General features: G+C 36.6%; 1 protein-coding gene across 4 annotated transcripts in view; it reads right to left on the bottom strand.

Moving 5' to 3' along the window:
* Positions 1–14,387, bottom strand: part of cadm2a (cell adhesion molecule 2a) — a 309,827-nt gene that overhangs the window by 19,603 nt on the left and 275,837 nt on the right. For 3 of the 4 annotated variants that reach the window (XM_036143086.1, XM_036143084.1, XM_036143085.1), the window contains one exon: positions 8,124–8,237. The exons of the other annotated variant lie outside the window; for it this stretch is intronic. In XM_036143086.1, coding sequence (XP_035998979.1) covers positions 8,124–8,237 — 114 coding nt within the window. The remainder of the gene's footprint in view (positions 1–8,123; positions 8,238–14,387) is intronic. 4 annotated transcript variants of the gene reach the window in all.

Raw genomic sequence — 14,387 nt, 5'->3', positions numbered from 1 at the left:
TGAATTTATACTCACTGAATTAGAATCAAATGAAGGTAAATGTGCATTTTATTGAGTACCATTTGTCGTCTGACAGACGTAGAATAATTGGTGGTTAATTAACCAGGCTAGGAGCTCTGTAAGCACTCTGGTGCATAAAATACCTGCGGCTTTAGCCCGTTAGTGTGCCAACTATAATTTCAAAAAAGCCTTATCTGAAGCAACCACAGCAATAACAGTAACAACATTAATGGTGATGCTCCTTTAGTTCCAGACAGTTATTTCCAAAACTGATGACTGTACTGTAAACAACAGAAATGTGAAAAGGACTGGAACATTGGCAAAATAGGTATGGTAATGGGGGGCACCAAGTTCATGGAGGCGTGAACCATCCGACACACTGTGTCGTCCATTCATTTCTGATAACAGCCACCTTGAAGGCCATTATCCAGCTTATACAACGGTCACTTATGAAATAAATAAATACTAAATAAATTAGTAATTTTTTTTTACCGTTACAATCTTAAGATTTTTTTTTACACTAAGCAGCTAAGAGAAGTATTTAATATCTCTCATTGTGAGGCGTTGCTAAGTTACCCAGCTCTTTGTTTTGTCAGCTGTCTTGTTGTTACCAGCAAACTTTTGAGCCAGTGCAATAATTTAGAACTGTCAGGCTATTTGACCAGAACTTTTTTATAGGTGTTCTATAACACTTTTTAACAGACGCCCTGCAGCCAGTCAGAATCAAGTATTCACCCAGACCATGGTATAAGCTGTAAGAATGTGGTAGTGGAACATTTTTGTGGTTTTGAAACAAAGCTTTTAAAAATTATTCCATATCTAACTGGTGTAGTTATTAGAGTTCATTGAAAGAGTTACCTAGAGTGTGACTTTGGAACCAAACTATGCCATGTGTGATTAAGACAGCTGTAAAGAAGACTTACAATGCAGTTTGTTCAATAAAATGACAAAACACAGACTTGTTATATAGAAAAAGTATCCTGAAATGATTTCTGTTGTGACATGGCGCTACAGAGCAAATTTAATTAACTTGACCTTCAATGGAGGGTAGAGGATGCCGTTGGGGTATTGGGAGTATAATATGACGGTAGAAGATACAGTGTCAGAGCTGCAATAACTTCAGACTGACTTTATTACTGCTGCTCCTCAGGTATTTCTATCCTACACTATACTGAAACTAAAGGATTCACAAAAAAATAACTAAACAATGAGAAGTGCAGAGATATGACTGGTTTTGAAGAAAGATACTAACTTAAACTTTCTCACAGGGAAGAACAGAGAGGAAAACAAACAAAGCATGACAAAGAGGTTCATGCTAAGGAAATAAACAGCTGTGTCTGTATGAATCCTCCAGAAAGTTTCCTTTGCCACTGAGACATAATGAAACCAAAGGTTATTATACGTAATTCATAAAACTAGCCTCAGAATCTAATGATTTTTGCCTTCTCTGTTCAACACTTTAGTACGAGTGCTGCTGTAACTCTTCCCCAAAGCGAGTTAAAGTGACAGGTCATCAATAAGCCAGCCAACAATAAGTGAAAAGACCTTTGCATTACGCTTTAATTTCTCCTGTGGTTCACAACTTTTATATCTAAGGTGTGCAGAGCATAAGAAGAATGAATGGTCAGCACTGTTCAATATTTCACCCTTTCACCACTAAACATAGCCACTAACCAGCTGCCCTGGATACTTGCCCTCCAGGAAATATTTCCTTTGCTCATCACACAATCGAACCTTTGTGCTCCATTTTAAAACAGGATCAATAGCAATGATATAAAGCAGTTAGAAAATCCCTCCAAGGAATGAAAATTGTCCCTTTCCTTATTGAGTTTTCACAAAAGGTTAGTCCTCGATCTTAAGAAGCGTTAAGGTAAATGTAAGGCTATAGCTATAAAAATATCCCCTGGGAAATGTAGTAATTTTTTATAGTACAAATCCAGATTTATGCTTAAATCCATGCAGTTAACCCCCAGTAAAAATGTGTAAAATGGCTCTTAAAATAAATTGATCCTGTTGATTTGGTCAGATGTTTTGGAACAATAACCAGGTTAAAGATTTTTTTACAGAATGTTCATCTCACAAGATTTGAGAAATGGCCACCACACAACAGTGGACTGAAATGCTATTCCATATATTGTTGTGGAATGATCTGCCCTTGCATATCCGGCAGGCCTCATCTCTTTCCGAGTTTAAAAGGAGCAATAAGCAAATTTTCACCACTAGGTGGGGCTTGAGCATTGTCTGTAGACCAAATAAGATCAAGCCATGGCTCTCCATACCTCAGCTCCAGCTGCAACCCAGCACTAATTTCCCCTCCCCTTCTCACCTGTCGTCTTGTATGCACATATTTTCAAAGATAAATACACAGCAAAACAGCATCACCTTTCGGAAGAACATGTCTAGAGAAGAAGTAACTGATTTATAATGCTGTTAGCAAGAGAACATTTTGATCCGCTGGACGCGCCTTACGCTATCCTGTGCCCACACAACGCTGCTCTGGCAGGGCTAAGCCCTGAGTGGCAGCTGTTCACATGCACATGCACGCACATACACGAAGACACGGCCGGCCCAGCTGCATAAATAAGAGACTGGAGAACAACACAGAGGGATGGTGTGTGACATTGTACCATAGTCCATCTAAAAAGATACATTTAGTTCTTCACAAAACTATTTTTTAGTTCTTTCAATCTAAAATAATGAAAATTTGCTTATTGCTCCTTTAAGACTCTTCTTAAAACACACTTATTTGCCGAAGCCTTTTGCACACACAGAGGTTGACTATATCCTAACTATTTTAACTATCCAATTTGTCTATTTTAGCTTGTCTTGTGTTTCATTTATTTAAATTGTATTGTTTGCCAGTTGTATATGTGCAGCACTTTGTGTTAATTTAAAGTACTTTATAAATAAAGGTGGTATGGTGTGAGATATATTCATCCTTTTTCTCATGGCATACACAGAATAGCTTAGTTTTTTTCTTATCTAACCAAAGACTACGGCTCCACTACCATTTAAAAAAAAAAAAAAAAAACAAGAAATTAGCATTGTTTATGGTGTAAAGAAAGATTTTTCTCTCAAGACATTCCTTCCGAGCAATGGGGTGGCACATAGATAGCGTATGAAGGTTGTGACTTGGTTACTCCAAGATGCTACAGTTTAACGCAGATCTTCAACTATGAGGTTTTCTTACCTCCTTTGCAATCCTGCTCATTGTATCTGGTGTCAAAGTAAGCTTGGTTCCTCATCCAGGAAGATGATGGTTAAGATGTGACAAGAAAGCTCAGGGGCTAATCTTAACTATCAAACCCTGACTGATTCCTTGGGTTTTCTGAATTTGCTCTTAATGTGTATTCACTCATTTCAACTTCAGTAGAAGAGGAATTGTTACCTATATTTAGTGTTTTGGTTTATCTTTAATGAAATGCATGGTGGTGAATAGACAACTTTTATAGCCTACATTCCGATTTCTATATTTTTAACTTGAGCTCCTCTAGGGGAACAACTGATGTGGTCAGAAAAGAGAACTTTTACTCTGCGAGGCTTTAGATGGGTATTATTTTAGATTTTTTTTCCCCTGTTCTTCTCCACAGGCCCAGACGTTGGGGCATGAATAATTGCTGCCTTCTCGGTAGTTGGTCCTTTTTCCACAGCAATAAAAGGCTACAGTGACTAAGGTTGGCCACGCGAATGCAAATTATGGGAAGTGAATGGTAAATATTTTAAACACAAGAGAAACCCTTGTGCATGATTCAACCTTTGAGCTTTGGAAGGTCAAAATCACAAGCCACCAAAAGAGCATTTGGTAAATTTGAGAGAACTGCTGTTAAGGCAGAGATTGTATATCTGTGTGCGTCTGTATGTATGTATGTGTGTGTGTTTGTGGAAGGGAAGGTTTGCAACACGGACTTGATACTTAGAGCAAGAGTTATTATACCTATTAAGGCTGGCCGGGCTATTGAAGCAGTGTGAGTCCTGGCCATACCTGCCAGTACCTCATTAATAAAGTGAATCACATACTGCAGCTATGCTTCAGTCCTTGCAGGATACAGTTCTGATGATAAGGGGTGTGTCTTTAACACTGTTTACATTAGATTAACTCTAAGGGTCAACAAGAATTAGAATTAGTGCAATAAGGCATGGTTTTCCTAATGAGGTTTTCCAGTTAAGGAAATGAATTTACAGTTAAAAAGTGTATTCATTAGTATTTTAACAGTAGAGCCTAATATATATATATATATATATATATATATATATATATATATATAAGTATGAATTAAATGGCACATAAATTCCATTACAAACAATTTTGACAATCAGCATCAGCAACAGCAGATATTTAAAAAATACTACTGATATGCTTACTTTAATTACTAGTAAATTCATCAGATTCAGCTCTATTGGTGTTTTCCATTCCACTTGTTTTCAGGCTTGTAGCCCAGGTCTGTAGAAGCGTAAAACTTTAAACAAAAGTGGTTAAAGTTCAAAGATGAAATGTGAGAGGACAAGCATTTTTCTTTCAATCTGGTCTTTAGCTAGTGTCACGCTATCAGTTCCTGAGTTCCCATTAATTATTAAAATTTATATGCATACTGATTTGTTGTCTATAAGCCTCCATCTGGGTCCTTGTTCAACTATTAATAAATTACATTAGCCCTCTTATGCCTGTGATATTTGTTTTTCTCTAATTAAGTTCAATGCCATTTATTTACATAGACCAGAATTTAAATAAATCTTTCCAAGACACAGATGCAACTCATATGCAGTTACACTGATTCCAGTTGGGTCCAAAATCCACTCAAACCAATCATATTAAATACAATACAGGTCAATCACTTATTTTAACATCTAGACTATATGTTAAACTATAGTCCAGATATTAGACTGTAAAAACCTAAAATTGAAGCTGGTGTAAAATAAATACAACTACTCAAAACCTGTTTCCCAATAGTTTGGCAAACAAGAAAACACATTTATTAATGTTAAAGTCTTAAATTGAAATAAAAATAACACATTCTGATTCGGAGCTTTTGAAATCTTTAACCTCTTCTGACGCAAAAAGTTTTCACCTTCAGTTTAGGCCATCTTGTACTTTTTGTTGAAAAAGAACAACAGTTAAAGTAGGGCACTAAATAGAAAATGGCACAGCAAAAAAAGCTTGTAATAATATGCTAATATTGCATATACCGTAGGGTCACCATATTTTGATTTGCAAAAAAAAGGGACACTCCATCCAGCCGTGAAACACTTTCATGATACTCTGTTTACTTAGGCTCAAAATTTTCACATGTTTAAAGTATGCCTTCTCTGTTTGGTTAGTAAGAATAGTTAAATAAACTTCAAATAGGCTTTCCAAAGTCAACAAAAATAACTTAAATGACCCTTCCGTATTAGAAATTTAACCTTTTCAAGTCATGCTGGACAAATAAATGAACAAAAATCTGAATTAGCGTTCTGAGAAAAGAAGTATTATATTTTTTTTTCTTTTGAATGTAATAATTAAAATTCATTAATTAAAAGCAGCAGTCTCACAAATACACTTATGTAACAAAATGCATATACTCTAAGCTTTAGTTTACTCCTACATACATTTTTTTGTCTTCATCCTGTTTGTCATCCATATTTTGCTATAGAGACAATCTGAGTCAGAACTGCTTGGTTCCTCTCCTTGGTCCACAGGCTCTGCGTCACTGATAAAACCCTCTCAACTTTTGCTCTGTGTGAGGGAAGTGCAAAGACAATCTGTGCAGCCTTTAGTAATTATAAGTAACATGTAAGTCTTTCGGCCTACTCAAAGTATTTGGTTCACTTCTGATACTACCTAACCCCCCCTCCCGGTGTAACAACAAACTCAATTCACAGAGCCCTTTTCATTAATCTATGATAAAAAATGGATATGTCCATGTAAAAGAGGACATTTGGTCATTGGAGCTGAAGCCAAAACGTGTATGTTCTCCTCACAGGCAGTTAACTTTATTAAAAAGACAAAACATCAAGGGGGGGGTTGTATAGGTCTTCAAATGTTTGCTTCATCCAAAGGCTGTGAAACACAGTGGTAATAAATCAAGCAGACACCTGAAGACAGATAGGGAGTTATCCTGTGACTGAGAATGCTGTAAGGAATTCTGATATGTAGATTTCCTCAAGATACAACTGAAAAGCTAAACATTCATTGTGTCCCTGAACCACTGAAACACACATCATAGGGAAAAAAAGTGTACATTCAACATTGTGTTGGCCAGCTATCAAACAAGATCTTCAAAGCGATTAAGGGCAGACAGAGGAGAGAAAAGGAAAAGAAAAAAAAGGAAAATGTAAATAAAATGTGGAGAGGGACTCTACAGATTGTAATTTACAAAAAGGATGAGGATATTATGAGTAAAGTTATTCTGGGATTGTGGATCTGCAACAGCAGAATTCAGGGTAGACAGAAGGTAATGTTAATTACATCTATCCGGCGCAAAAAATACCTCTACGATAGACCTTTACGAGAGCTCAGAAAAGGGCAAATGATTACTGTATTTAGTCTTTAACACGTTAAACTTGTGAAAAAAGGAATGTTATAAATATTTTATGTATTTTATTTTAATTTCTTTTCATTCTCACTAAAACATGTCTTGAAAAATCACCATCATGAGCAAAATAAAAATGTGATTATTATAATCATACCAATCGGTTGCAGCCTTCCTTTCAGGTCACCCTATGCTAGAACACTTAACTAAAGAAGTGATATCAACACAGGGGGTTTTGGATATCATTTCCTGTTCCTTACTTAATACAAATTATGTGGGATGTGGTGATGCAAAAACTTCCCAATTCCCACCCTCATCTTCCACCTTTTCCTTTAGGGTCCCACTTTGGAGCTTCTAGTGGGGATATTGATGAGGCACACAAAATAACTCAACTAGCATCTTTAAATGCAGAACTGTTATTGGACTTGTTGAAAGAATTTAAACTCAATTTAGTATAAATGGTTTTACATTTTAAATAAAGAGGAATGAAGTTGAATAGAAGACAACTGAATACAGTCATATTTAACAAATTAGGACATGGGTTTCAATTTTCTAGTGGTCTGATATAATATTCTAATCTGAGATGTCATCATTTCATTAATTATAAGCAGAAAATTACCATAATTAACAAAAACACACGCTTGAAAGTATTAGTCTGTGTGTAATTAGTCTATATAATGTTGCGCTTAGTGAACAGAGTTACTGAAATAAATGAACTCTTCAGTAATGATCAGATTAAATGAATATCACTGTATATAGATATAAAAAGCAAAGGAGCTGAAAAAACCCTCTGATACCTTCTTTAGTAGAGTAAATACAACTTTCTTTCCAAAGAGCATGAGCAAACACAACCACATACATCCTTATAACTCTACCTCAAGAAATCCCAAATATGGAGAAAATATTATGACCTTTTGCATAAACTCACAGAGACCTTTAGGTTTAATTGTAGAATAGGTTTTCAGTAGATTGCCATATTTCTTTTCTTACAGAATTTACTTGTCAGGTGATAAACTGCCGAAAGTCCAAAAGGCGATTATTATTCTACAAAAGGGATGAAACTGGAGGTGAAGGTACAGAAACCTCTATTTATAGGGAAATTCAACAGATTTTGAGTGAACATTGTCGATCTGATGTGTCACCAGCGGTGGTCACATTGTGGGAGAATGGCTGGAAGAGCAGATGTAGACAAAGCTATTTTGGAAATACTACGATTAACATCATTTTCTTCACACTGGAATTAGCTTTCCAGATTTCCCCCGATCCAGCTGCAGTCAAATGATCATGAATGCCCTGGATACTGGTGGGCAGTCATAATCATAAAAACCTAACAGAATTCCACACAATCTCACTTGAAATCTGTTGTTGTGATGGTTCAAGATCCAGACACACTTCAGTCTTTGAGATAGCAAATGGTGAATTGATGTAGTATGGGTATGATTAAAAGTACACATCTTGTTTCAAACTGTAAAACAGTAAGATGTCTAAGAGTTGAAAAAAATTAGTAAGGCAAAAAAAACTTAAACAGAAAAAAAAAGGATATGTAAGGAAGAAAGGGGAAATGTAGAGTAGCATGCTGAGGGGGTTGTGGAGATGTGTGGGGTTTTACTGTACCTTTGCTGCCAGTGACTGTGGGGTCTGAGGCGTGGGTGCTTAACTGAACGGTAGGATCTGGAGGGATGGGATGTAGGGGGGATGTGGTGGATGGAGGCGGGGTGGTGGGTTCGTCTGGTGAAGGGCACAGACAGACATATATACACAAAAATAATACAGCAACAATAACAACAGATTAGTTCACACAGACAAGTGATGTTTGGGAGACCGGGAATGGTTCAACATCTGTGACATTCATTCATGTTACTTTGAGCTCTGTATAACCGGATCATTTAAAATGTGACTCTAACTAGTGGCACGTGTCTGCTATTAAATTGTTTAGTGGTTACCTCAGGGATAAAAAGAACAAACACATGTTTTGCTTTCAAGGGGGGGTTAGTCAAATTTGGGTTACTTATAACATGTGGTTAGATGTGACAAGGTGAGGTTAGGCCAGAATGGTTTCTGAACATAGGCCTAACAATAAATGTACAAATGTTAAATGTTATGGGACCAGACATTTACACGGCATGTCTTGAACCCAGGATGTTTTGGTTTCATCTTAGTGAAGTGTCCCATTCAGTGCCTTGCAAAAGCATTCAGGCCTCTTGGACTTTTTCCAGACACTGTCGCACAGCGATTACAATCTTCAAAGTATTTGAATTTCATTTAAATACATGCACAACATCACACTTTATTGCGAAGTACAAATAAAAACCAAAAAAGGTTGGAATGCATATGCTTTCATCCCCTAAACTCAATACTTTGTAGATATACCTGTTTTAAGTATTTTGGTAGTAGCTTTGCTCAACTACAGAGTCGGGGTTTGCCCATTCGTTTTCAACAAGGTCAAGCTCAGTCAGAGGTTAGGGGACGCCTCTCTGAAGATCAATTTTAAGCTGTTGACACACATTTTCACTTGATTAAGGTACGTTCATAAACATGAACATGTTTTGATCCAAATCCCTGATTTATAGTGCTGGCTGTATGTTTAGGGGTATTAGTCCTGCTGGAAGGTGACAACCTCTGACCCAATCTTGAGTCTTGGTTTCTCTAACAGGCTCTCTGCCTGCCCTGTATTTAGTTCCATTTCTCTTTTCAAGAACTTTCTCTCCACAGTATGATGCTACCACCACCATGTATCACCTAGGGAATGGTGAGTTTAGGGTTAGTTTCCCTTCACATCGAGCCCATTGGTTGTAGCCCAGCAATACATTTTTAGTCTCATCTGACCAGAACACAGTTTTGATTTTTTTTCCTGTGTTCTAAATATGGTTTGTTGTTGTCAAAAAACCTTAAATTTTCTTTTTGTCATGATAGGTTAATGGGGTAAGGCACTGGACATACAATATAGAAAGGGCACACATTTTTGAATTCCCATGGTTGCTGGAATTAACAGAGACTCTTATTTTACAACCATTCCAGATTCTTGGAACCATGGATAAGATTAAAATCAAAAAGCTAAAACTTTCCACTTGTGTTACTTCTTCCTATGGGCAACAATGCACAGAGTGAATCACATGATTTGTAACATGTTCCTGATAGATGAAGTTGGAAGTGTCACAACCATCCCGGGCCTCCACACTAAACAAAACAAATGTATGTTATTTTGCTTAGAGCATCTAACCGTCCCATATGGACAATCTGGAGTCGATGTTCACTAAGAAAGCTTAAAACAGTAAGTATAAACCATTGATATTTACTTAGATTTTTGTATTTGTTTTCAGGTGGAAGTAGCCCTAATATTTGTATTTCTTCAACGTAAAGAGCACAAAACACATAACCTGACTCTCGCCAGATGGATTTCGTTCCACAGAGCTCCACACATCCATCTGGAATCACTGCCATTGGGAGGGATTTCGATACCACATAAAATGGACGAGCCAATCAGGATCGCCGGGCGGGATTTTCGTAGATGTGACGTATCAGAGAAGCGACCGTTTTGGTTCAGACAACAATGGCGGCTCGCAGCAAGGAAGCAAGCAGTAACATTAATGCTATTTCAACAGTGTTGTCCAGTGTTGTCCGAATATGAATTATTTAAAAGAACACCAGAGAACGACTTTGAAGGCTTTTGTTAGTGGAAACAATGTTTTTGCCCTTCTCCCGACCGGGTTTGGCAAGAGCTTGACCTTCACTAACGTCAGCGTCACGGGTTGATTTTGATGCGAGTTGTTGAAGTAGCGTGTCAGTAAAAATGACAGACAAGTGGTCTATCCAATCATATGCAACTTTTATTTTTTGATATTGCCCTTTTTTCTGAAATACATCTCTAATGGAGCAATCCCAGATGGATGTGTGGAGCACGGTGGAACGATATTCATCTGGCGAGAGTCAGCTTACAAAACATAAGCGTGATCAGTTAAAACGGCAGTTTTTATCATTTTTGTTGTCATGATCTTAGATAGCCATCTCTTTACAGGAATAGAACAGAAATAACCTTGACTTGAATCTGCTAATGCTGTCTAATGTCTCTGGAGACAGAAAGTTAAATTCCACCAAATGAAGACATTAATTTGACAAAAGATCTGTGCAAATTACACATTTTCAAGGGTGCTTTCAAAAGAGGTGGCCAGGTCATCATTACCACAGACTTCATGCTACTTTATGCTAGAAAGTGTTTCTTGCTGTCACCCGCTCAGGCTAAAGAGAAAAGGGGACTGAAACATTGTGTGACCAAGTTAATGAGGTTACACTACCACCTTGGCTTTAATGTTTATGTCACTCTGCATTTTATGGTGAGCCAGAGGCTTTTAATTGGCTGTGGTCGTCTTTCTCAGGGCCCGTCGTCCTCTGTGTCTTGGTGACATTTGATCATGATCCACAGAGCAGCTAACTGCATGTCTGCAGGAAATGGGTAGGAGAGAAAACGTCTCCCTGTTGGAGGGGGACCATTAAAAAGGTATTTTTCAAGAATTATGGAGGCAGTTGTAAAAGGCTAAAAGGTGTGCTAATCACTAATGAAGGGTAGAAACAGACTCGGTGCCATTTCAGGCGAACAAGTAATGAATCTGAATAGGCCTCTTTGACCCTGCTGTACCCAGTAGCCTTCTTTGTGGAGCAGAATTTGTCAGCTTAATATCATCTGTGTCATTATGTGCATTGGTTGTTCTAGCTGTTAGCTTCAGCTGGCATTTAAAGGAATTGTTGGGCACAGACACATAACCATGATGTGCAAAAGGCAGATTAATTAAACCAGAGTTGAAACATTTAGTATATTAGTCAAATAAATAAATAAATGAAGTGGCTTGTGGAAGGAGTTGATGAAGGGGTAATGTTAAACCACACAACATGGTAAAACTACTGATAGTATTTGAACCAAATTTTCATCTATAAGTTCTATATTTATATTAATGTATCCATTTATATCTACTCACATTTTTTTAACGATTTTTAATGAGGTGAGATTCATTCAAATCACGCTTGCTCACATCTATCTGAACTCTGCTTGTGAAAGCGACACTACCTTTAGATTTATTGTAGCTCCTATAAAAGGATTTAAATGTGGAAAAAACGTGAAAAATAAAAATATTAGATAGTATGTGTAATTAGCTAGGTCTGACCCTAATTTGTGGCCCTTAATGTATACATAGACCAATTAGCTAATTATAACAGTAACAGACTTGTGGTTATTATTATTATACTTGAAATGGTCTATAAAAGATCATATAGCATTCACAAAAAATACTATTTTATATGTTGCAACTAATCTGCTACATTAACAATAGATGGAAAGTATGACATAAAATAGTTTATCTTTTTCTGTAAATAAAAGATGAGATTACAGTGTGACATCTTAATTTGAATAAATAGTGTATAACTAGTGACACACTACACAACTTTCATAGTCTTTACAGATTTTGAAGACTTTTTAAAAGAACACCAGCAGTTTTATGACTGAAAAACTGATAATCACATGCTTAACAACTGGGCTTGCCAAGGTATCACAGTCTACATGTTTCATTAATTCAAATACAGCCAACTGAATGCATCAAACTCCTGGGAAAACTCATATGAGGGCCACAGTTAAAAGGTTAAACAAACATGCTAGTAGGTAATTGTAGCAGATTATATTTCAGAATTTGAAGATTTTATATTTATTTTCTTCTCTCTTCCTAAAGTAACAAAATAGCTAACTCAAAATACTTACATTTATCCCACGATTTGGTACATATAGGTGTTTGATGCAACATTGTTAATAGGTTGTGGCGTGACTTTTATTCTAAAATTGACATTATTTTTAACTTGAAAGACAACACTATCGTGTTTGAAATGCACCATGTAAAGACACAATTAGCCTTTATGGTAACTGACAACTTTAATTAAATTTTTTTATTCCTAAATGTTGAGTCTTTAAACTTAAACCACTGACAAGGTGACTTAATTTTACTTAATAAAAACTTAAACATTTAACAGCATATTTAACTTGATGTTCAAATTTTGGCAACATCCATTTGCAGTTGGGTCGGTAATTAGTTCCCACAACGAAATTGTGCAGATTCAGCTCAAAAGATTCAAACATGTTTAATTGACTTCAACTGAGGTCAACGCTTGTAGACTCCTGTCTTTACTCCCTTTCACACTAACAGGGTTTTTCTAGCAACTGTCAACAACTAGTGCAGACTGATGAAGACGTTTTCCAATTAGAAACCAGAGGTAGTATTGTGCAAATAATCATGTAGTTTGTCCACAGCTTTGGTGATCGTTGAAGCGAGGCTCTACCAGGAGTGTGTAGCCTTTAAGTTTTCAGTGCAAGACGGTTTGTTTTTAGCGGCTTTTATAAAAAGTCTAAATATCTGAAATCATTCTTGTGTCTGTTTTTGTGATTTTTTTTTAAAAAGATTTTCTAACTTTGGTCATTCTGATGTCATTTATATGGAAAAAAATGTCATTTAATCAGCATGACCAGTATGTGGCCGGTGGCAAACTCAAAACTTACAATCAGCGAACGCACAATACCTGAAAGCCACCAGGACAAGGTAATAGCAATGTTCTTTGGTGTGGATGCTGTTACTGAGGATAGAAGAGTTAAAGTTGGCTTTATTCAGTATCAGTGCAATGTTTAAAATCAGGTGAGTTAAGTATGGAGATATACACAAAAGAAATATGTCAAAATACAATCAAAAATAGATGAATGTAGTCTCTAAGCCATGTTGAGATATGTCCTCTTCACTTTAGACTATGCAAAAACAAGCTTTTAAGCAGATAACAGGAAGGCTGAATGCACTACAATAAAGTTGCTCACTTTTATTCGTTTGAGCTTTTAACCTCTGTCATGAAACATGATGGGTTTGGAAATGCTGGCAGTCTTGGAACTCTCAGTTAAGGTAAGATTCCTCTTGGAATATATACAAAGACAGTTTAAGCGATGCTAGCTGCGCTAACAGTGCTAAACCCCGATCTAAGCACTACAGATGTAAATTAGCTAAACTTTGTAATCTAGTACAATCCATCAGATGGTAAAGTTGATGTCTGAGTTGTTCTTTGTCACCTTTTAAAAAAGAAAATGGTAATATGAAATGGTAAGAACATTTTAATGTGTAAAATTAAATTTCTTCACAGTAGAATTCTACTCCTTCATAGACCTTATGTTATAGGTCTTAAAGAGAAACTAGAATTAGCTAAAAACAGTAACTGCAGGTCAAAGTTTAGCAAAAAGATAAAAAATCAGCCACAAAGCTTTGATCAGTACATTTTAAGTTTGCTTTGGTTTTCCTAGCGAATTTGCTTCTTTTGGTAGTTAAAATAAAGTTTTTCATGCATTGTTATCATCATCTTCTCATTCCTGCATTTTCCCTATCCTTTTACATAGTATTGAAGCAAGCATCACTTGATGCAGAACACATTTTTTCTTGTTTTTTATTAAAATAAATCTGATTTGAGATAAAGCAAATGTAATACCCTTTGGATCAATGGACCAACATTCATGTAATCTGTTATCGATCTGCTAAAAGACAGTCTCTTTGCTTTTTGCCAATCATCGCAAGTTGCCTAACGTCTCCAAAGCTCAGTTGTCACTGCTGTGCTTGTTCTCTTTTGTATTTTTTATTACTTAATACCGAGAGTCAAATGGCAGAGCAGGAACGGAAGGGAGAAAGAACTATCTGTTTTCCCTGACAGTGAGTCGCTTTATCCTCCACCTCCTCTGGCGTTACTAGGAATTACTTATCATGATATTCTTGACAACGCAGCACTAAATTCTGCCTCCCTCACACATTTCCCTCTAGGTGTGTGTGTGTGTGTGTGTGTATGAGTTTGTGTGTGTGAGAGAGAGAGAGAGAGAGA

This window comes from Fundulus heteroclitus, chromosome 11 (genome assembly GCF_011125445.2).
Source record: "Fundulus heteroclitus isolate FHET01 chromosome 11, MU-UCD_Fhet_4.1, whole genome shotgun sequence".
In the NCBI taxonomy this organism is placed as follows: Eukaryota; Metazoa; Chordata; class Actinopteri; order Cyprinodontiformes; family Fundulidae; genus Fundulus; species Fundulus heteroclitus.
The sequence above is the reverse complement of the archived record's forward strand: the minus strand, read 5'-3'. Positions and strand labels throughout refer to the sequence as shown.